Genomic DNA, 22512 nt, shown 5'->3' with positions numbered 1-22512 from the left:
CACTCAGATGATCTCATGACGAAGATGATAGATTCCAATCGTAAGTTGACTTTCGATTATTAAGTGACTGGACCAACCGATCTAGTTGAGGCTTTGACCACACAATCCATGATATTTTAAAGAGTTGCACTTCCTCGTTCTCCTTCCTCATCAGATCAACCAAACAGAGAGATGGCGGAGCTTCAGCGATCTGTGCAAACGTTCAGGAGGTCAGGATCCTCCGGGCTGCAGTGGGGGGAGAACTTCCTCGCCGGCGACAAGCTCGGCCAGGAAGGAGGCGGCGGGGAAGTTGAGCTCCACCGCTCACGAAGCGTCGGAATGTCCAGCGGTACTGCCGACTCCTCCCGTCGATGCCGAGAGCGTGACCATGACGGCGAGAAGCAACCGGCCTTCCGCACGCGTGGGCCTATTTCGCCGGCCGAGGACCCGCCGTCGCCGGGGGTGGGCGGGTGCGTCCTCTGCGTGATCTTTGCCAAGCCCAGCAAGAGGAAGCAACCGAGCAACCCGAGGAGGCGCTAAACAATCACCTCGTCTTCCATGTGTGCAATAGAAGAGATGTCTGTGTCTCTGTGCTTGTTTTATTCAATACGCTTGTGTGCCTTGAAAGTAAAGAAAATGAAAAGGAAGTTCAAAAAGTCAGTAGAAAAAGTGGGGAAATCATGTAAAATGAATTCCATGTGAAGAACAAGAAAAAGGAAATTTATTTCACGAAAAGAGTTTAACATTCAAGAGACCACAGGCAAGACTAAACAGACCATTTAAGGATAAACCATTGTCAGAGGCACGTATTCACTTCATTGTTGCACAACTATTCAGAATTCTGTAAACTATTACATATAAGCTTTTAAGATACAGGGAGCAACTCAAAGAATAGAGCCCTCGGATGCTACTTTGCTGCTTGTTTTACCACAGGGATGTTTTTGCACGTCTCATCCAATCCAGTGTTCTGCAAGGGGGGCAATGAGAAAACACTCACTGTGGAACTTCCACTTCTGATCTCTTTCAGAGATCTCAATGCAGCAACAGTGTTCTTCATGTACAGGTTCTCCATGTACTCAATCTCCTCCAACTCTGGGACCTTGCTGCCGACAAATGATGACTCGGGTATTGATGGATTATCTTCTCTTGGTTCTCTTCCGGTGTCGTTGACTGACATAGATTGCTCGTTCTTGGGGAAGATGCGATCCAGCATAGACTCGCACTCTTTGACAAGCTTGTACAGCAGATCAGTGGTGAAGAAAGGCTGCTGCAGCACCTTTTGGATGAAGGGAAGTCGCATGAGTGCCCCGGTTCTCTTATCATATTTCTTTAGTATCTTTACAAGCCCTGATAGACAATCAACAAGATAAAGCCTTAAGGTTTTAAGGGAGGCCATGAAATTATAAGAAAGGAGAAAAATTGGCATTAGATAGTTACAAGGTATCGTTAAATACACAGCTGTAAAGTAAAATTTTACTATGCATTTTCCAAGGAGAACCTCCTGTATGTTTTCTGTTCTTTCAGAGAAAGACAGTTGGGGAAAGTTAAGAAGTAAAATCTAGGGGGATCTTGTAGGGTTAATTAAAATGGACAAAGAAGAACTTAACTTTCAGGAGGAAAGAAGGTTCTGTTTGTTACTGTATCGCGGGTAAAAAAGATAATTCTCAATTGCAGAAAAAGCAAAAGTAAAATACATAATGATGCTGTTTAAGCAAACAAGAAAACACCATCTTGTTTGAGAAAATCATCCTCGCTCCTTTTGAATGTTCTTTAGGAAGTCTATTATTCTGTCACGTAGATACTGCATTCAACGACTGAAGTGGAAGAGAATACCAAAGTGCGAAACTCCAATCTCACATATATCAAGTTATCAAAATTTTGAGAGAGGAAAACAAAGATCTGATACAAATAGAAAATTAATTAGGAAGACGAAAATGAATGTAACTTCATTTCAGGAGTTAGCCAACTCCTTCATATCCAATCTCAAAATTCAAGAAAGAATCAAAGAGGCTTCTAACAACTCCAATAAACAAATAATGTAAGAATAAAATGTTTCTCAAATCTAAGCATTTTTGGATGTCCTTGAAATAACCATGGACAAATCTAAATTGACAACCTATGATCATACATTTTTTTGATTTAGTATGATTTTCTCTCACTAACGTCAATTATTCTAAAACTAACTTAAATAACTAAAAACAAAGTCGGTAATTTGAAGCATGAACCATAAATAGAAGCTATTTCGAATAATTATCTAATGTCATCCTTTGAAAGGGCTACCAGAATAAATGTGAAGTGATCAGATAACTGACATTTTGAAGAGATAATACTATTGCATTTATCTGTAATAGACGTAAATAACATGAGAATGATGGTACATCAACTATTATGAAAATTAATATGGCATGTACAGGAACATGAACTAATCATAAATACAGTTTTTAATGAGCTATAGAATTGGTATATGAACATGCAAACATCGTCAACTCATTCATTCTATGATGGAAGCAAAACCTAGCAAGATACCCAAAATGTATTTAAAAATTCTAGTAGAATGGATTTTTTATAGTCAATTAGATCCGTCCAATATCAGATCTTTGATAACTATATCAATGGTCTCTGTTTCACATCTATATCTAATAAAATGTCAACATTTCACCTTACAAGATCTAATCTTAGTACAGAACATCCGATACCCCTGATTAGATTAAATTCGACTGAAATTAAAAATGAATTATCCTACTTGAGAGACATATAACTATGATATTCATTGAGAATGCATGTATTCACATGACAAAAATAGTATAATAAAAATAAACTTGCTAAACAAATAATACAATGCAAGAAATTCTCATTACTCCTCTGGACAGGAGAATGAAATTTGAAACTGGTGGATATATTGAGTCATCCATCCTTGTAAGTACCAATTTTCCTTCTGCCTTATTGATTGGGCTTTAAAATGTTAAATTTGACTCCATGAACATCTAGTATACGATGATAAGCATGCCTGGGATGCAGCAAATGCATGCATTGCTAGATATGTCTATGCAAATGTAATGTAGTATGAGGTTCTATGCCAAGTATAATTTCTGAATTCAGAAGCAACTCCAGCAACCACTATATCAGCCTTGGTTGCATGCCTCAATGACAATATTTGCAAAAAAAAAATAAAGTGACCAGGTTACTGTTGATATGGTTGTTGGATAATCTGGAAGGAGATTGCCCCAAAAGAACTGAGTTTACCGCATAGAGATTTCATTGAGAACTATCTTTTGAGTATGGGAAACAATTTTGTAATTGAGGATGAAAATATAGTACACAGCCAACTGAGATTTCAGGTTAAGATTTCAATGTCGTTACACAATGTCGGCTTTGTCATAATAGCAAGGTAAAAAAAAAAACTGGTGGCTAAAGCTAATTTATGAGTTTGACTTGCATGTTGTAAAATCCATATAAATTGTGCTGCAGAGGAACATAATTTCTTTATGCTAAATTCTTATCTAGTAAAGGATTTCCACCTCCAACAGTCAGCGTCAACCAATACATGTTTGAACCTAGACCCGGAATATGGTATAATTTCTTGCACTAAAGCCAAGCATACTAGCTGTTATCCAAAATATAGTCAATTTCCAATATCTGTATCATCCGGAAGAACAACAACACACTTCAAAGTTAATATAACATAAGGGAAATAAATGGACCTTGGATTGAGAATGCATAGTTAATCAGTACTGCATAGTGCATACCAGTGTAATTAAGTGCACTGTAATTCTCAAGGAGGACCATCTCCCCATGAAAGTCCACAATCTCCTTCCTCACCCTCATCAACTCCTCTTTTGAGTCTTCCTCAATTGCCGCCGTTACACGATCCTGCAACTCCTGCAAGTACAAATCACTATAACAATTCACATACTAACGCATTAATGGTCAATCAAACAGAAATTAGGTGAAAAGTAAGACCACACCTCACCATTAGGGAACAGAAATAGGAACATGAAAAAGGAAGAAAGGAAGGGTGACCTAATCAACCATCTGATGGCTTATTGTAATACAGAACAATCAATTGACGGGACCAAGCAGAGAACAATCAAGGGATGAGATAACTGAAATTACTACTAGAAAAGCAGGAAATCTTTAATCAGATACCTGGGAAGAGGTAAAAGATGACTCTTTTTAACAGGATCAAAAGTAATATTGCACAAAAAAAAAAAAAAAAACTAGGTAGTCATCTAAAAGATGACCATTTTCCTACATGAGAAGAAGAATGAGGGGGAAAAAATCAAAAGAAAGTAATAAGGAACCTTCTGGCGAATGATGTACTCCTCTTCCTTCTCGAGGAAGAAGGCATTGAATTTGTCGAGTTCGGCCTCGAGGAGGCTAATGAAATCCTCCTCCTCCCGTGTCATCCCCGATTCCGCCGAATCCGCACCGGCGTCGTCGACGCGGGGGCGCTTCACCGGCGGCGACGCAGCGGAGCGGACGAGCTTAAGGCGCTTCTTGAGGTGCTTGTAGGAGAGGAATTTGTCCTTCCACTCCGGCAGCGCATCCTCTATCTGACTGCTGAGGCTCTTCCCGAACTTCATCGCCAAATCTCGATCTGCTTCAGACCTTCCTCTTCTCTTCCTCCTCCATTACGCGACCATCCTTCAAAATCTAATTTTTATTTCAGAAAAATAATCTTAAAAAAGAAAAGAAGTCTCAAGATCATATCAAACAAAAGGAAATAATCGAACCAAGTTAGAGATAAGATGCGGCGGAATCGGAGAAGAGTGAAAAAATTATTCCAATAATGCCCTTTACCGGAAAAAGAAAAAAAAGGAATTTTCTTTTAATTTTTTTTTTAAAACACCTATCTGTACGCTTATTCTTCCACGCCTCTTTCTCTGTCACCACGACAGCGGCTCAGTTCGGCGCGGCGCGGCGCGGCACGTTCTTGGAAGTACAGCAAACCTAGTTGGGATAAATTAGTTCACCTTTTAAATAATAAAATAAAAGTTAATTTTGCCCTTTAAAATTAATTAAAATTGTTTACTTCGCCCTTTATAATTTCAATTTCAACCTCTATCAAAGTTTTATAAACACTTCAATAACTAGAAATATAATGAATTCTAAACTTTTATTTGTAGCGAGTGACATTATTTAATTTCCGAAAGAATAAATTTGTAAAAGAAAAAAAATCGAGGATGAAACATTTTAATGGCATATTCGTCCAAGATTATTTAGTGGAATCGGTCAAAGTCACAAAATAATACTATAAATATAATTTATAATTTTACTATATTAGAAATTTAGAATATATATAAAAGATTTAATAACAGATTAATTCGTCCAATTTATGTTTACAACGATGCTGCGTTGAAAGAAATCAACAATAAAAAAATATCCTTCAGAAGGAAATAAGTACGAGCCAGCTGCTATTGAAAAATATTAATAAAATGCATAAAAATAATAATAAAACAAATCCTTCTCGACTCGTAAATCTCGAGATGGAATCCATTTGTTCTGACAAGGCATTCAGGCCGTATCCGAATCTACTGGAATATTCCGTAACTACACAGGAACCCGAAGAATCTTCCATGCATATTCCTTCTTTTCCATGAATAATTTCGATAAACTGAAATTGAAATGCTTATAAAAAAATAATACAAACTAAGTAGCAATTCAAAATTGCTTGAACATTAATTATACGATGCTTAGCTAAATTACTCGAATTATTGGTCATAGAGCCGTAATTATATTCGATGAGGCTTGAAGATATACTTTCGACTATGAGTGTATGTATATATATATATTTGATTTTTTAAAATCTGTGTGAATTTTAAAGTATCTTTTTTTTATCATGAATCATCAATAATATAAATATAATTATATAATTAAAAAAAATCCTCTTAAACTGAGTTTTAGATGGCTGTCTATCTAATCTCATAATCATTATTAATTCAATTAAATAAATTTTTCATTCCGACCATACGCGGCGTGTCGATCCCGTGAAAATTTTCTTAATATAACTAAGTCAGCTGACTTGATTGACTTGGCTTAATTTAAATACGATGAAAATTAAACTCGTGAAGTCCAACTTAAGAGTGTAAATATCAAATTAGTTTATTCTTTTTTATTATAATCATACTTTTATAGTTCATTAATTTTTTATAAATATTAAAAATCAATAATTTCCCATTGACTTATATCAATAAAATGGGTGAATAGTTTGATAAATGACATTGACAAAATCCATAGAAAATTATTTGTGAATTCAATTATTTAATATCCTTTTTTTAAATGAAAAAGATAAATATAAAGCATTGAAATGGCATATTCGTCCAAACGAAAATGGACTTATTTTTTCGTTAATAAGTTATACATAGAAATCCGAATCTATTGGAATATTCCAAAACCAGAAGAATCTTCCATGAATATTCCCTTTTAAAGCTTCGAAAAACTCGCAACGAGAAATTATAATTGATGTAAATGCTTAAAAAATCACTTAAAAATACAAAATAAATAATATTCTAATCTAAAATTCTCTACAAATTGCATACATTTAAAAGTATGGCCAATTATAATAATAATATCAAGGATGAAATAAAAAATTTATAACTAAGTGTATTTCTAGAATTCGGTATAGTTTTTTATAAAAAAAAATGGTAGACATGAAACAAAATTTACCCCAAAATAAAATTTTACTACAATAAACAAACGATGACAAAAATGAAGAGGAATTTAAATAATGAAAGGGAAAAGAATCAGCCATCTGTTGGGCTTCATGGGCTTCGTGGGCCACGCGGGTTGGGTTTATTTTATTGGACCCACTGGTTACGGCGGTACCCACCGTGTGCTGAAAGCCGCTGCCTCGGATCGTGCAAGGAATCGATACTTTGCAGTCGGCGTCAGCTGGCTTCCTTCTCGCCGCCGACTCCTCTCGGTGCATTCCTTCACCCTTGGCGCTGACGATGCCGCTGATGTTCTTGTTGTTTTGGTGCTTTGCTTTCCATCCGCTGGAGGTATCGTGCTGAGCGCGATTCGGAAGGCGGAGCAGGACAAGAATCTCGTCCATGGCATGCCCCGACCTAAAGCAATCAACCCTTCTTCCTTGTGCTCCTGTTCCCTATGGCATTTTCCTGTTCCTCCCAAACTCCGGCAATCCTCATCTGGCAGATTTCCTCCTCCTCCGCTGCCTCGGAAGAAGAAGAAAAGGATGTCCCCTGTTCCGCGTCTCCTCATCTGCTCCCTCGCCTTCCTCGCCCTCGCTCCTCAAGGTATGAATTGATTCCTATCCCTCGTATGCTACTTTACACTGATTGGAATAGTAGTTTAGGCGCAAAATCGTATCTTGATCTATGATGCTTTATTTTCCATGGAGTTATAGCTTTTGAGTGCCTCCTTGTAATATGGACAGACTAAAAGTCTGACATGAACTAAGGTTTCTTATACTTAGGCAATTTCTTGCTATTTTGCTACCATAATTATGTTTAGTGGAATTGACCTGCTTAGATTTTTTGTTTTTTTTTTTTCAGGTTTTATTGTACACTGTTACTTTGGATTAGAAATTTTTAGAATTGGATCTCACATTTTTATAAATCTAATTAATCTGGTTAGCATAAGAAAACACTTAAAAATATTTCATTGCCATTAAGAAAGTCAGATTTTATATGAATTAACTGATTAAAGTAACATTAAGAAAAAAACACTTAAGGTCAGATTTTAATTAATCTAGGTTGATTGGTTCCAAATCAGAATTCATTCTAATGAAAAGAAAAATCTACATGCAATACTCTAGCGCAGAAGAGGTCTGCTAATGATGTTGCAAGAGGGCATCTTTGCAATTTTACATGTTTAGAAAGTAATCCTCTCAACCTTGGTATAAACTAACTTTGCATTTAGCCCTTAATCCTTTGTTAATACATTTTAAAGCATTCTATTTTATCCAATAATCTTTGTTGAGATAGTAGTTCATCTTCTGGTTTCTTGGAAGAAACTGGAAGTTTGAAACCCTGCATGGTAGAGATATATTAGGCATATAATGTATATACTGCAAGGTTTGACTGAAAGCTGTCATATTGACGAATCTGTTTTGTTTTTATGAAGGCCTTGTAAAAGTTGAAGCGTTTACCGGAACTTATGGCGTAAACTATGGAAGAATTGCTGACAATCTTCCTCCACCTGAAAGTGTTGTCACACTTTTAAAAGCTGCAAGAATTAAGAATGTGAGAATCTACGATGCTGATCACAGCGTGCTCAATGCTTTCAAAGGATCTGGACTTGAGTTAATTGTGGCAATTCCCAACGGGTATCTAAGAGATATTAGTGTATATGAAGACCATGCCATGAGCTGGGTAAAGGAAAATGTGGAGGCATTTCTGCCCGATACACACATCAAAGGGATTGCAGTTGGCAATGAAGTTTTAGGTGCAGATCAGGAATTGGAACAGGTTCTTTTTGGTGCCATAAAGAATGTGTATAATGCTCTCAAGATTCTTCAATTAGAAGAGAAAATTGAAATTTCAACGCCGCATTCAACAGCCGTGTTTGCTGATTCCTTCCCACCCTCATCTGGTACATTCAAAGAAGATGTTCTAGTTTACTTGAAGCCCATTCTGGAGTTCTTTTCGCAGACTAATAGCCCCTTCTATATCAATGCATATCCATTTATAGCTTACAAAAATGATCCTGAGCATATTGACATCAAGTATGCTCTTTTCCAGTCGAATCCCGGAGTGCATGATGACAAGACTGGTTTGCACTATGATAACATGTTCGATGCTATAATAGATGCAGCTTATGCTGCTCTGGAAGCTGCAGGCTATCCTGATATGGAGGTCCGGGTTTCAGAGACAGGTTGGGCTTCTGCCAGCAATGAAAATGAAGCGGGAGCCACTGTGAAGAATGCAAGGACTTACAATTTTAATTTGCGCAAACGGCTTCTCAAGAAAAAAGGGACTCCACTCAGGCCAAAGATGGTGGTCAAGGCTTATGTGTTTGCACTTTTCAATGAGAATTTAAAGACCGGAGCAAGCTCTGAGAACCATTTTGGGCTATTCAATGCCGATGGAAGTATAGCATACAACATTGGCTTTCATGGTCTGAGGTCTTCAAGTGCGTCTTCACATCGCGTATCCTTGAAGGTACAGCTTTTTGTGTCTCTTGTTTTAGTTATTTGTCGTAGAACATTTCCAATTGTGCAAAGCGGCAAACTTCATTCCTGACTATCCTACGACATCATAGAAATCCATGTAGATGGGATACCTTATAGAACTGTTCTTTCGCAAGTTATAATTGACTGACTTCATAGATTTTCTTTGCATGTTTTTTCTTCCTAGTTATGAATATCTGTAATTAGGAACAAGGTTTAATTGCCCGATTTCCTATTTCATGTGGCAAACTGACAGGATCTCGGAAGACAAAGTTGGTCTGCACCATTCTCCATTCTTCTCACAGTTTCTGTAGCATTCATTCTGGCTTTCACAATTTAACTTGAGAAGGACAAATTTCTTGGTCACGATGAATGCATCAAGTGGAAAAAGGGCGACGACATGTTCTCTCAACTGCGTTTCAGTTATCTTCACGTAATCAAATATGACATCGTCTCGATCGGCCTCTAAATCTGGAATTTCATGTATGATACGCATTGTTTTATTCATATCATATATATTTATGCCAATTATAATATTTTTAGAACATTTGTATATGATTTTTAAATATATTATAATTTAAATTCTGAGTGAGATTTGTTATTATCAAATCCCTTCCCAACTCACCAACACCAAGCAAATGTTGGTTTAGGGTCTCATTAATTAATTATTGTTACTTGGAAATTATTTCCTTAATCTACTAAATTCGACATTAAGCCTCGGTTAATTAAACTGGGAGCAAGTCTTCCTGATCTCCCCGTCCGTCCCCGTCTTGACGCCGACGGCGCCCAACTTGTTCATGGCCTTGCTGAACTCGTAGTCGAACCTGAGCCCGATGAGGCCACGGAGGTTTCCGGCGTACTTTGCCACCGTGCCCTTCGTCGCCTCGTCCTCCCACAGCCGCTGGTCCGACTCCAGCACCCCGTTCCCCTCCTTTATGTTCCGGAAGAATTGGGCGTCGAACTTGCCGGCGCTCCCCTGGTCCAGCGCCACCCGCACCGACGGGTCGCCGTCCTCCGGGCAAAGATCCCGGAACTTCGACAGCGACGCCTGGCTCACGCTCGGGTCCGCATTCCCCGTCGCCGTGAAATTATAAAGCCGGTACCGGAAGAAAGCACAGTCCGTTTGCCCAATCGTGTGCGCTCCTGATCACAGCAAATTTTATCAAGACCACAATCTCGTAAACGTTATCGTGAATCTAAACGCTCGCGCACCGACTAGAGTTACGAGATCCTTATCCGACAAGCCTTTGTCGGCGAACTTTTTCCTCTGATCGGTGACAGAGTCCAACGGCGATGGCAAGTTCGCGACGTCGGAAGCTGACGAAACCCGGCCGTCTCTTCTCCCCAACGCCACCGTCCATCTCGGCCCATCACTCTGTTCCATTTAATCGATCAATTATTAAATTTGATCGTGAATGAGAGAGAATTAATTAATTAATTAGTCATCCAACCGACCAAATCGACAGCATCCCGCGCCGCCAACGCGAGGATGTCTGCGCATGAGACGATCCCGGGACACGTGGCCTCCAGCTGTGACTTGGCGTCGTCGATGACCTCGAAGCCCCTGAGGCCCAAGTTCGCAAACGCGGTCCTCTCCGCCGACGAGCCCGAGATCAAAACAGAGCCATCGCAACCCTGCAACGCGGACGGACGACGTTAATGGATTCAGAAACGGCAGATCATGAAATGGAAGCGATTCATGCAAGTTAAAGATGAACCTGGACGAAGCAGTCGTGGAAGTGAAGGCGGAGCAAACCCGGGGCAATGGTGGAGTCGTTGGCGAAGTACTTCTCGACGGCGGAGCGGACAATTTTCTCTGCTTTGGGGCAAGTGGAGGAGTAGAAGTCCTTCTGCAAGCCGCCTCCTTGGGCCTCAGCGAACGGCATCATAAGCACTGTGATTACAGAGGTTAATGTCACCAAACCAGCCATCACCGCCATTAACGATGTGTCCCTGAGCTCGATACACATGTATATCTTCTTGCTTTCCTTTTGGTACATACAAATTAAAGCCTCTGTATTTATACTGAAAAAATGGATTCATTTCTTTTGAGAAAAATTTCTTTTAAAAAATAATAATAATAATAAATCGTATTTATACTGTCTTTAACACTTATATCACGTGTATAAATAATGTTAAAGGCAAGCAGAGGCATGCCTCGACGCTTTCACATTGACAAGTGCAATTACAGTTCACTAATTAAAAAACAAGCTAATAAAGTGTTCTATCTCTATATACACATGCAGATGCAGTTTGATATTTAATAAATTATCTTTAATTAGTAATCTATTAATTAAGTGGATGGATTCCATCGCTCCTCTTTGGTGGAGTTAATGGGATTGCCACAACAAGAGATAGATAGATATGCATGTTTACCACGAGAGATAGACATTCTAATTAGTGGTGGACACTTTAGAAAGTAGTGGATCTTGTGCTGAATCCACAACGCATGCATATTCTCAACTCCGGTTACTAATCTCACTATCTCAATATATTCTAAATTACTATTCAATATGTATCTATACTATCAAATAAATTATTTATTATTCGTTAAACTTAGAGCGAAGGATAAAAAAAAGTTGGGGAAAAAATAGAACTTCTTATTATGGATTAAAAAACGACTATGATGACTTATTCTTTCCACAATTGATATTTAAGAAATAAAGTAAATCAAGAGAATAAAAGATAAATCAAACATAATAATAAAAATTATTGTTGATTTGCGTAAATTAATCAAAGGGAAAAAAAATAACAAAACAACAACAAAAATGGAAGGAAAAAATAATGATTTTTTTGACGTCTCTACTAACTAGGACGATAAGAAAAGATAGAATAAGGAGCAGCTTATTGGAAAGAAAGAAAGACTATGATTAAGACGAATGAAACAGAGATAAGAAAAAGAAAAATTGATGCATGATATAAAAAAAAAACATGATTAACGACTGAATTTTCGATCGTTAAATAGGATTAACAATCGATAAAATAAATTATAAAAAATTTATTGTAATTCAATTTAAGGATCGAATTCGAAATTGTTCGCAAATTAATGACCAATTTGGAAATCGGTCGCTAAATTTAATGACCAAATTCATATTCGGTCGCTAATTAACGACCGATGTTTCAATTCGATCGCTTTATGAAGACTTACGCATGAGATGGTGAGAGTGAAGCACTATTTTTTTTAAAATTATCTAACTCATTTTAAATCGATTGAACCGATTTAATCTAATTAAATTTAGATTAATATAACTTGATTAATTCATATCCAAATTAATCTCAATTTGGATCCACATATTTTTTATTTTCACGCAAGAAATTTTGTTCAATCTCAATTCAATTCGATTTTAATTCAGCATCTTTATTTCATATTCAATTAGTTTATTTATTCATTTTGTTAAAAAGTTTAATACCTAATATAATATAAATAATAATAAATTAGGGTTTTTGGACCACGTGAGGATTAAACTATGGTCAACCCTTATATGACTCGTCTCTGACCATGCATACCATTTGCATGATCACTAATCTATAATTCAATTTTATAAGTCTTGTCAAAAACATAAAAATTATTTAACTTAAATTATATTCTCAACCAATTGAATGTCATCAACGTTAGCTAGCTTCGTTCTTAATGACTCAAGGTAAACTTTAGGACAGTTGAGGTGGAGAAAGTACCAAGAAAGTTTTATCACCCTATGCTTATAAGTTGAGTAACGTAATGTTATATATATAGATAATATAACAGTAACAACATCACAACCCAAAAACAAAAATAAATTAAAAAATAAAAAAGAGCAAACACAACATATATAATTTGACCATTTACAATGATAGCTTAATGTCGAGTTTGATCATCTTTCACCAGCGCAGCCATCCAGAGCTAGCTCTCCTGACACAGACATCACAAAAGAGAAGCATTGAGACTAACAAATTAGCTCAGAGTCTCTTGTTTCAACCAGCTTAGGGGATGAACAATCTATAAATATAGTTGTCATCAACATATACAGTATATATATATCAAGTGTAAAAAGATACGTCGATTATCTGATCCTAAACAGATATATGGAATTCACAGTTTATTGTTGTTGCTTCACCACGACTTTGAGGAAACAAGATGCGACCATAAGTTATGTTTGTTTCATTTAATTTATATTGGAGAAGAAACTTACTTGTATTCGGGGATGCCCCATCGCAATGTCGAAACCCAAATCCGGGATTGTCTGTCCATCTTCTATTTCAGCATCTGTCAAAGTCAAAGCCTTTTGAAGTTTTCTAAAGCAGAAGATCTCAACCTCGGCCATGAAAATGGCAGTCACAGGACGGTGATCGGAAAGCTTCAACTCAGCTCTTTTGTACTCTAAGAGTTTTACACCCTTTCCTAACCATAATATGCGATCGCACCTGCGTAAGAAACAAAAAAATAAAAATTGTGATTCAGAATTTTGTCATAAACAGTTGTTTGTAAGATGAAGCAAGTTCATATATACCATGCAGGAGTTCTCCTCCCACCCTTGTTATCATCCTGCACATAGCTTGTCGAGTCGAATTCATACTTGTAGGTCGGCGGAAAGCTTATGACACCCTCTGACCAGCCATCGAAAGCACGCCCCTTTTTTAGCTCTCGAATTAGCTGCCACAGGAATTTTGAAGTTCTTGTCAAAAATTAAATCTCTAGTTTCATGAAGCTCCACGAGTTTGTTCACACAAATATCTAAGATCGTAGCTAGATAGTGTTTTCAATCAACAAAACTATGTAATAGAATCTATATAAGACATCGAGTGCCACATTGATAGTGAATAGTTCATGTTGTGCCAATTACAACAGTTTCAGTGAAGTCAGAGAGTTGGAAACCTGGTCCCTCTCTAGCAACATACTCCAATTTTTGAGCGAAATCAATTCATGTGTTTCTTCAAACGATAAATCGATGCGGTAGTTTAGATCTCCTAGCCAAAAAATTCTTCTGTAAAGATCGAAAGGTAGCAATGAGAATAAATATGAAGCGGTTCTAAAACAATTAAATGACAATCTACTTGATAAACCTTAAATACTTTAAACTCACTCATGATCATGGATTATTTTGGGCACTCCGGCACGAGCAACGGTACTAAATTGTGTTTTCCTGTGAATTTCTTGCACGTCTGCGTTCCTACGAAGTTCATCCCCACTTTTTTCCCCGAAGAGAGATGACAACATGTGAAGCAAAATAGAGTTTGGTATATAGACATGCTAACTGATATTGAACCCTGAAGCAAGTTTAAGTTATCAAATAAGTAGCATATATGCCAAATAATATGAACTGATCATTAGATACAAGTACAACTTACTTTGTTTCCGATATAACCCATAACACCTACACCAACTGGAGATACCTTCAAGTTCTGGATGTGCTTCCTTAGATCACGGCGAACCCATATGGAAAGGTATATTCCGATCATTTGTTTACTTACTATCCTTACAAAGGCCAATCTCTTCTTTCTACATGGCATCAAATTCAGATCAAATTCAGGAGCCAAAACTCTTCCTAATGAATCCTTGTGCACATTACCAATAGGCCGGAAAGAATTGTATTTTCGGAAAGACTTTGTTGCTCTGTAGGAACTTAAAGTGTGTTTCGGTAACAAGTCTAGTGGTTGTTCAGGCCAAACTAATCCGACCCTCTCTGCTGTGCTAAGTGTCCTCAGTAACTTCTTTTCCTGAATCAATGGCATTACTGAGTTCGCATCAAAATCAACCTGAGTAAAATGATTCAGCCTCCGAAACTGCTTTGTGCCATATGGTCTAATGGGTTCAACATGATCAGAATTAGAATCTAGAGCATCTGTTGAATCATCGAAACTGTCAAGATTCTCGTCGTCATCATCTTCATCAATGTCACTGTTAGTCTCAGACAATAGTCCATCCACAGTGATGGGAGTATCTTCATGTGGTCTGAACCTAGACGGAGAGGGGGGATCACTGTAACATTTGTACTTGGGTTTTGCAGATTGAATACTATTTAGAGTTTTACGAATCAGATGTTCCCATTTTGCGACTGGCACACTATCCTCAGCACCGAAAATGTTGCAGGCATTCAAAGGAACAATCTCCTGGATACTGCAAAACAAGAATCTCACATGAACACCATAGATATCAGACCCAAGAAATTGATAAGTGAGTATCAAGGGATCGATTACCCGAGTGCATAGATATCAGCAGGTTCCTCCATGTCTATCCACTTTGCTATGTCAAGGTCATCAGGTGGAACTTGCCCCCCAACATTCCAAGTTCCAGCACAGATCCTAAGGATCCAAAAATTAAAAGCTTTGTAGTGTTGCAAGAATATGGAATGCTACTCTGCCTCCAACAGTGACTGATCTAGTGCTTTTAAAAGGATTTAATTTACAGCATAAATAACCAGTGAAACATGCCTGAGTTCCTTGGTATTGATATATTGTGCCCGAAGGGTTTCGGAATTCCTCCTCCTCAATTTGTATGGGATGCTCTCTAGATCATCATCTGCTGTAGAAGAACATGGAGTTGTTGATGGCAAAAAAAAAAAAATCATTAATGTTCTTTAACTTGTTTACTACTTACCATGTTAGCATCTTACAATTAGGTTATGGATGTCTCAAGTATCAATGCTCATAATCTTGGGAAAACTTTTCAGTAGGCGAAATTTTCTTGCTTAATTGGATGGAAATATAGAAGGAACAAATTTAATTTCATCAAGGTTCTCTATTTTATCTCTACTTAAATTGGCGGGCATTAAAAAAATGATTAAGCATCGCATAGATACAAATAGGTGGCGAATCCATCCAAACAAACAAGATGAATGAAGACCACAATTATTTTTTCCTTTTCACTTCACTTAGCTACTTTATTTCCATCCCGGCAAGCATAACATAAACCTTTGTTGGAAAAGAAGAAGAACTAACCATTTGCATCCTCGAACCCTCTTATCTTCCTCTCTCCCTCCCCCTGGCAACCACAATTCTCTGCAAGAAAAAGAACCACCTTAACTTTTTGCTAAGAACAAGCCTCAAAAATAGAGGAGGAAGAAGAAGAGACACATCGTAATCTTGTGACCTTCGCCATCATCTTCAAAATCACTGTCGTTGCCGCCTTCGTCGGCGCTGAACTCCGAGTTGTTTCCTCTAATGTTTAGCCATTTCCTGAGCACCAACTTGGGCCAGAAAACCTGCAGTTAAATCAAACAACCCAAAACATATATCAAGAACGTCCCGAAAGGTGAGAACGAGCCCAAGTAAACAGTGAAAATCAAGAGAGAGGAAGGCAAACAGAAAACCTCCGCAGGCTTCTTGGGCGTCTGTCTCATCTCTTTTCAGCTCCAACAAATTAAGCTTCACTATACACTTCTTCTTCTTCTACTTCTTCTTCTTCTTACTTTTTCTAGTAATTGTTAAAGAAGGGATTCAGCAAAGCAACAACTTTATTTATTAAAGAGCAAAAGGAAGATGGGAAAGCAAGGCAACAGATTAGTGTTCACACAGTTTCACCAAGTCCAGGTCTTCCTCTTCTCCATTAATGTTCATGCTCCTTAATATTTTTGTAATAATATTTTTTATGATAAAAAATATATAAATAATTTATTTGACTCATTTCACTCTTCTCCTCATCTACTAACTTAGTGCGTTAAATCCGATTAGTTCGCAATTTCACTATAGCAATTTCATTCCTTTGCGTATACGAAAATAAATATTTAAGTTATTTTTGAACTAAATATAAAATAAATAATTTCACGGATGCAATTAACACAGTATAAGATTCGTGGAACGTACCCAAGCATTATAAACGTGTTTGAGATATTGCTTAAAAATTTTAAATAGATAAATTCCGCCGTGGGAAATTAAAGCAGACAAAGATTTTACATAATTTTCAGGAGGAATTTATTCCTGTCACGCTTTAAATCATTTCTAATAAGTTTCAACAATCACAATCATGAATATATTCTCAATCAAATCTTTTTTTTTGGTTAAAGTCTTAGATTCTGCTTCTCAATTAGTATAAAATATGAATAATATTTTTATATGAAAAATATATATTTTTTTGCTTATTTGATATGAAATACAAATATGTATATTATATTGTTCTAGATTTCGGTTGGCAATGGTACGATCTAACTACAGTGCAATTTTGTTGACATTGGAAGAAAAGACAATGAGTGAGAAAACTCAGTTGCTTAACTAATTAACTTAACTATGGTTAACCAAGGAGCTAGAGATTAAATGAGAAAATAAAACATGAGTTGATGTGTCATTACTACTAACCTTTTCCCTATTTGGTTTCATTAATCAACACACGAGATTTACATTTACTATTAACTTTCTTTAAGGAATATTGACGTTCAGCGTTTTTCACACGAACCATGAAATTGTTTGAACATTTAACAAAAAGTGTTTGAATATTAATTATTTATTAAAAATAAAGCTAATTGCATGTGAAAGTGTTTTTCTCCGTTGAAAACAGACAAAAATAACATACAGAAGAAAACTGAAGAAAATTTTCTTTCAGTTTTCTTTTAAATATATTCTTCCCTTCAGGAAAAATAACAATGTCACCAACTTCATAGCAAGCTTTTATTTTAACTAATATCCAATAAAATAGATTAGCATGCTTTGTATTTTTCTTTTTTCAAGAGAAAAAAAAAGAGTACCGTCGGCAGTTTGCTGATGGAACCAGTTCTGGATTTATTGTCGCAGTTAGTCCACCAGTGTACGTGGCGACGTGCGCATCACTATCATCAGTTGGTAGCAGGAACGCTCTAGATTTTGATGTCTTTGTACCGGTTTAAGCAACAGGTTAAGAACTTAAACACTGGTTATCAAGTCATTTTCTAATTATATTAATCAACTAGACAGCAATATAATGGTGATATTATCATACTGTCCCTGCTTGAGATCGTGATATGGTGAATCAATGAAAGACTCTGGTTGAGGAGGCGATATTGTAAACTTTAACCACGAAGAGAACAACGAGCTATGAATGAAGAAGGCTTAGAATACTACTACTCACGCAGAAGTTAGAATGAGCGCCAAGGAAATTCAATGTGATCACTATGACACTCAAATTAACATAGGAAATGAAAGATAATGAAAGCAATAATGTTTATGAACGAAGAAGATAAGTGTATTTTTGCGCATATCCTCTCGCGCATGTCTTTTATAGGATTTATATAGTTACTAAAAATACATCTTCATATCAACCATAATGAGATCAAATTTGATAGTCATTATCTACTTTTCCATGTGTATGCAGGAGAACATTTAAAAAACCAAGTCTGACAACCATACGATTATTTGTCCATCTAATTGTAGTATTGCGTTTGAGAATATTCATTGTAGTTGTCAATGAATTACTCATAGGATGTAAACTGAAAGAGTCAAGAAATTTAGATCCTCTAGGGTCGGAATAGTTGAGTTAATAGAATTGAGAAATCTGAGTCCTATGAAATCAGATGACCGAATTGATGGAGTTGAGAATTTAAAATCCTGTAGAATCAAGTGACCCAGTTGATAGAGTTGAGAAGTCAAAATTTTATAAGGTCGAGTAACCAAACTAACGGAGTCAAGGAGTTAAAATTCTTTGGATTCGAATAACCAAGCCGATAGAATCGAGGAGTCAAAATCCTCTGAAATCAAGTGACAGAATCAATTAAAATCGAGGAGTCTAAGTCTTTTAAAATTGAATGACCAAACATATGAAATCGAAGAGTCAAAATCCTCTAAAATCGAATGACCAAGCCAATAGAGAAGTACATAGACCCAAACCGAGCTAATAAAATTGAGGTGACTCTTTGACCTCCACTAAGACGGAGTTGAGATGACATTAGACCTCCACCAAGACCTGACTTGTGACCTCCATCTGAGCTTAATTTTTAACTTGACTCCACGTATCAGTCCCTCCTTCTAACGTATCATCAACTATGATAAATTAAGCTTAATCCATGTATTAAAAAAAGAGAGTCAAATTGGAGTTGACTAAAGACTTGACAACAGAAGTAGTCACGTTCAACATTCAATGCTTTGTAAAATAATGTGTTGGGTAAGAGAGCTCAGTTCGGTCTTGAATCAAAATAATGCATCAAACCAAGCAAAGATTATAGATACAGGCAATTATTTGATCTATCGAATTAAATTTATAATACTTCTCGTAAAGGGAAGTTTAAATCGTTATTCGGACATATTTAATTTTATTTTTCTTTGTCAGAACAAAAAGTTTCAGACCAAAGAAAAAAAAAGCTGTAGATAACATATGTTAACTTTATCCAACAATAAGAAATAGAAGCTTACCGTTCAAAAATATATTTATCAGGGGAAAAAACAGATGTAGAACTCATTTGACTTTTTTATTTCCTTATATTTAAGATTGTTCTTCGAAAGAGCCACCGAAGAAATGGAACAAGGATGACCCTACAAAGGGAAGGAGGAAGAGAGCATGCAAAGGGCAATCACAGGACAGATAGAAGAACATAAATTTTAGTTTTATATATGGCTTGAGTTGTGTGCTTAGAAAGCAAAATCACTAGGGCTTGTGTATGACTACAATATCCAACATCCAAGAACTAATGCACAGTAAAAGCTGCACAAAAGAATAGCAAAATGATAGAGGTGCATGACATATATTCTAACAGATGAAGTTGGAAGATTGTAAATGTCCTAATAGATCGCAACTTTCTAACGGACCCAATTCAAGAGAAATTTGTTTCATGCACATTTAACTGTTTGGTAATTTGAAGGTTGTATCTGTAAGCTACAGTAGAGAGGAAGGTACAGGATGAGTTTCAAAGTCGTCAATCAATTCTTGGCATGCTTACATCTATGCTTAAGTGCACCATGCTTTCTCCCCTGTATACTTTTAGACATTAGTTTTGTGTATGCTCAGGTGCAGGATCATTTTTTTTTTCATGTAGACTTTTTAGTTTCCTCACAATTTTTTACTCTAATTGTTCTTATATACACACAGGAAAACAAAAAGATTTTTCACTAGCATGCAATCTCCCAAAGCACTAAAAATCTCCAATTCTAACGATCAAAACACAGATAATTGCAAGACATCAAACTATTGTCAATCATCAATTCCAAAAAGTGAACAGCTATCAGTTACTCCCGGCCGTTCAATTCACAAGGTTACGCACTTCTACATGACTGGAAGGGGAAAAAAAACCCTGAGACTCATCGAGACGTACCATTATCACGTTCAAACCTACGAGGGTTTCCGGAAGAAATCATCGATGCGGCGGGTGCCTGACGGCGGGGGCTTCCCCTCGGCGGATCTGGTCTTGGCGCCCGACGCCGGTTTTGGAGGCGGCGGAGTCGGCTTGGGTAGGCAATCGAGGAGGAAATCGGCTGTGGGTCGGTGGGCGCGAACCGCCGCGCGGATGTGGTCGGGCTTTATGGTGCGGCGCTTCTTCTGAAGAGCTGCGGATCGGGCGCCGAGGACGAGGGAGTCGAGGAAGAGGTCGGCGGAGAGGGAGATGAGGAAGAGGGCCTCGGAGTTCAGCTTGCGGATCTCTTTATCAAGCTTCACGATCTTCTTCACCCGGCCCGTCGGGAACGACGGGACCAGCGCTTCCCCGCCCCCTTCTTCTTCTTCTTGCTCTCCTTGGTCTCGTTGCTCGAGATGCGCAGCTTCTTCCATGCTGGGATGGAGGACGAAGCGGCGCGCTGATTGTTCAACTAAACGATCAATTGGGGAAATGTTTCCCGCCAAAAGAAGTGCAACGACGGACCAGTAAGGTGCTCTCAATGGCCCAGATGTTATAATCATTTGGGCCGATGGGCCAAACTAAGAACTTGATACAAATTGAAGCATTGTTCGTCACAGGTAAACCAATCGCAAACTTCAACAGGTCAGAAATTTTCTAACTTTCTAGAATTTGTTATCTATTGAGTAAAAGATTTCAAAAAAGATAATATGGATTTAAGAAAACCAAGTATGTATCCTAAGACAATTTGACAAACATGTTTTAGAGCAAATTAAGAACATCTCTTAATAACAAACATGAAGCACAACAATAGAATCATCATTATCAAGTCAAGTTAGTCCCACTTGAACTTAGCTGCATAAAACTTATGCTCCATTGGGCTCCATCCTATTCCTAGGGTGTATGTCACTAGTGCAAAGACAAACCAAAATATATTAGAGGTAATCATGATCTCAAACTGTCGATTGGTAAATTAGTACAGTCAAAATATATCATTTTGACTGTCGATAAATGTCAATGTTACCTATGTTGACAATCTCGATGGTATCAAATGAGACATGAAAATTACAGTGATTGAACCTTCGCCTTTGATTTCATATATATGGGCCACAAGGAGAAGAGAAAACACTATAAATAGAGGGGAAGAGAAGCACCAATTGAAGCAGCACACGCATCAACAAAGTGTCACTAGTGTCGAAAATTGATATGTATCCATATCTAATACTTGTATTTGTTCCAAGTCTAAATGTCTCAGTCACTTTCACTCTCAATGATTAGCCATACATACAGAGATGTATTTTTTTTGAACAAACCAAATCGAAAATTTTCAATAAAAATCAAATAAATCGAACTGATATTTTATCGATTAATTCAACCAAATTAATCAAAATTTTTAAATATTATAAAAAATTTAGGAACGAATTCAAAATTTATAAATTATTTTATTAATTTAATTTAATCAAATAAAAAATTTTAAAATCAAAATCGAACCGAATTAATTCAATTAATTGATTTTTTTAAAAAAAATAATCAAATTTCTAAAGTAATCGAATTGAATTCAGTTTTTTATTGCGCATAACCCTAGAAGAACATGACCCATTTAAACCGCATTCTCTCCCCTCGTTTCCTCCCTCCCCATACCCTAGCGCCTCCCCATGGCTCCTCGTACACGTAGAGGACGCGCCGCCTCCTCCGCTGCGGCCGACCCAGCCGACCCAGCCGCCTCCGCCGCTGCGGTCGTTGCCGAGGCCAGGCGGGCTGCGGCCGTTGCCGAGGCCAGGCGGGTTGCGGCCGCTGCCGAGGCCAGGCGGGCTGCGGCCGCTTCGGCCGCGGACGATGCCAAGGCCGCTGCGGCTACTGCCCAGGCGAAGCGGGCTGCGGCCGCAGCCCGGGCGAGGAAGGCTGCGGACCATGCCGAGGCCACTGCGGAAGCTGCCCTGACCGCTGCATCAAACGCCGATTCCGCCATTGTCGCGCTCGAGGCCATTTTGGCGAAAGTAAGGGAAGACCACCCATCACTCTTCACCAGCACCACCGGTGAGGGGCCCCACGAAGATTGATTGCAGTGCTTTTCCTTTTAATTCAGTAAGATCTTTGTTTCTTGTTTGTGATGATGGAAAACAAGACACGTCCACTTTGATATTGATTGGTTTTCCTTTTAATTCAGTAAGATCTTTGTTTCTTGTTAGAGACGATCGA

General features: G+C 37.6%; 5 protein-coding genes and 1 pseudogene across 5 annotated transcripts; 2 read left to right on the top strand and 4 right to left on the bottom strand.

The window, feature by feature from the left end:
- The first annotated feature begins 119 nt into the window (after positions 1-119).
- LOC141824619 (uncharacterized protein At1g15400-like) lies at positions 120-708 on the top strand. The gene has a single exon (XM_074711938.1). It carries the CDS (start codon positions 172-174, stop codon positions 517-519), a length of 348 nt encoding a protein of 115 aa, XP_074568039.1. The 5' UTR covers positions 120-171; the 3' UTR covers positions 520-708.
- Positions 679-4686, bottom strand: LOC141824618 (SPX domain-containing protein 1). Its single transcript, XM_074711937.1, has 3 exons — positions 4281-4686; positions 3726-3858; positions 679-1326 (listed from the first exon to the last, which is right to left on the bottom strand). Exons 1-3 carry the CDS (start codon positions 4560-4562, stop codon positions 887-889), a joined length of 855 nt encoding a protein of 284 aa, XP_074568038.1. The 5' UTR covers positions 4563-4686; the 3' UTR covers positions 679-886.
- A 2188-nt stretch (positions 4687-6874) lies between these two features.
- Positions 6875-9690, top strand: LOC141824832 (glucan endo-1,3-beta-glucosidase 14-like). Its single transcript, XM_074712164.1, has 3 exons — positions 6875-7235; positions 8065-9101; positions 9366-9690. The coding sequence occupies exons 1-3, from the start codon at positions 7037-7039 to the stop codon at positions 9447-9449; spliced, it is 1320 nt and encodes a 439-aa protein (XP_074568265.1). The 5' UTR covers positions 6875-7036; the 3' UTR covers positions 9450-9690.
- A 78-nt stretch (positions 9691-9768) lies between these two features.
- LOC141825494 (peroxidase 25) lies at positions 9769-11079 on the bottom strand. The gene is made up of 4 exons (XM_074712876.1): positions 10828-11079; positions 10565-10744; positions 10322-10484; positions 9769-10252 (listed from the first exon to the last, which is right to left on the bottom strand). The coding sequence occupies exons 1-4, from the start codon at positions 11077-11079 to the stop codon at positions 9831-9833; spliced, it is 1017 nt and encodes a 338-aa protein (XP_074568977.1). The 3' UTR covers positions 9769-9830.
- A 1848-nt stretch (positions 11080-12927) lies between these two features.
- Positions 12928-16492, bottom strand: LOC141823477 (type I inositol polyphosphate 5-phosphatase 1-like; annotated as a pseudogene).
- Positions 16493-20312: 3820 nt separating this feature from the next.
- LOC141822844 (uncharacterized) lies at positions 20313-20747 on the bottom strand. The gene has a single exon (XM_074710153.1). The coding sequence runs from the start codon at positions 20745-20747 to the stop codon at positions 20313-20315; it is 435 nt and encodes a 144-aa protein (XP_074566254.1).
- Positions 20748-22512: the final 1765 nt, after the last annotated feature.

Source organism: Curcuma longa, chromosome 3 (assembly GCF_044706935.1).
Source record: "Curcuma longa cultivar G26 ecotype Majalengka, Jawa Barat chromosome 3, ITB_CL_G26_1.1, whole genome shotgun sequence".
Lineage (NCBI taxonomy): Eukaryota > Viridiplantae > Streptophyta > Magnoliopsida > Zingiberales > Zingiberaceae > Curcuma > Curcuma longa.
Note: the sequence above shows the minus strand (reverse complement) of the source record. Positions and strands in the feature narration are given on the sequence as shown.

Excerpts from the sequence above, each read along its gene's own strand:
- LOC141824618 (XM_074711937.1), bottom strand. The coding sequence starts at position 4,562 with ATGAAGTTCGGGAAGAGCCTCAGCAGTCAGATAGAGGATGCGCTGCCG. Across the intron at positions 3,859-4,280 it reads AGTACATCATTCGCCAGAAG|GAGTTGCAGGATCGTGTAAC; the intron begins GTTCCTTATTAC and ends TTGTACTTGCAG. Across the intron at positions 1,327-3,725 it reads CAGTGCACTTAATTACACTG|GGCTTGTAAAGATACTAAAG; the intron begins GTATGCACTATG and ends ATTGTCTATCAG.
- LOC141825494 (XM_074712876.1), bottom strand. The coding sequence starts at position 11,079 with ATGTGTATCGAGCTCAGGGACACATCGTTAATGGCGGTGATGGCTGGT. Across the intron at positions 10,745-10,827 it reads TCCACGACTGCTTCGTCCAG|GGTTGCGATGGCTCTGTTTT; the intron begins GTTCATCTTTAA and ends TCCGCGTTGCAG. Across the intron at positions 10,253-10,321 it reads GGATCTCGTAACTCTAGTCG|GAGCGCACACGATTGGGCAA; the intron begins GTGCGCGAGCGT and ends TGCTGTGATCAG.
- LOC141824832 (XM_074712164.1), top strand. The coding sequence starts at position 7,037 with ATGCCCCGACCTAAAGCAATCAACCCTTCTTCCTTGTGCTCCTGTTCC. Across the intron at positions 7,236-8,064 it reads CCTCGCCCTCGCTCCTCAAG|GCCTTGTAAAAGTTGAAGCG; the intron begins GTATGAATTGAT and ends GTTTTTATGAAG. Across the intron at positions 9,102-9,365 it reads CACATCGCGTATCCTTGAAG|GATCTCGGAAGACAAAGTTG; the intron begins GTACAGCTTTTT and ends GCAAACTGACAG.
- LOC141822844 (XM_074710153.1), bottom strand. The coding sequence starts at position 20,747 with ATGGAAGAAGCTGCGCATCTCGAGCAACGAGACCAAGGAGAGCAAGAA.
- LOC141824619 (XM_074711938.1), top strand. The coding sequence starts at position 172 with ATGGCGGAGCTTCAGCGATCTGTGCAAACGTTCAGGAGGTCAGGATCC.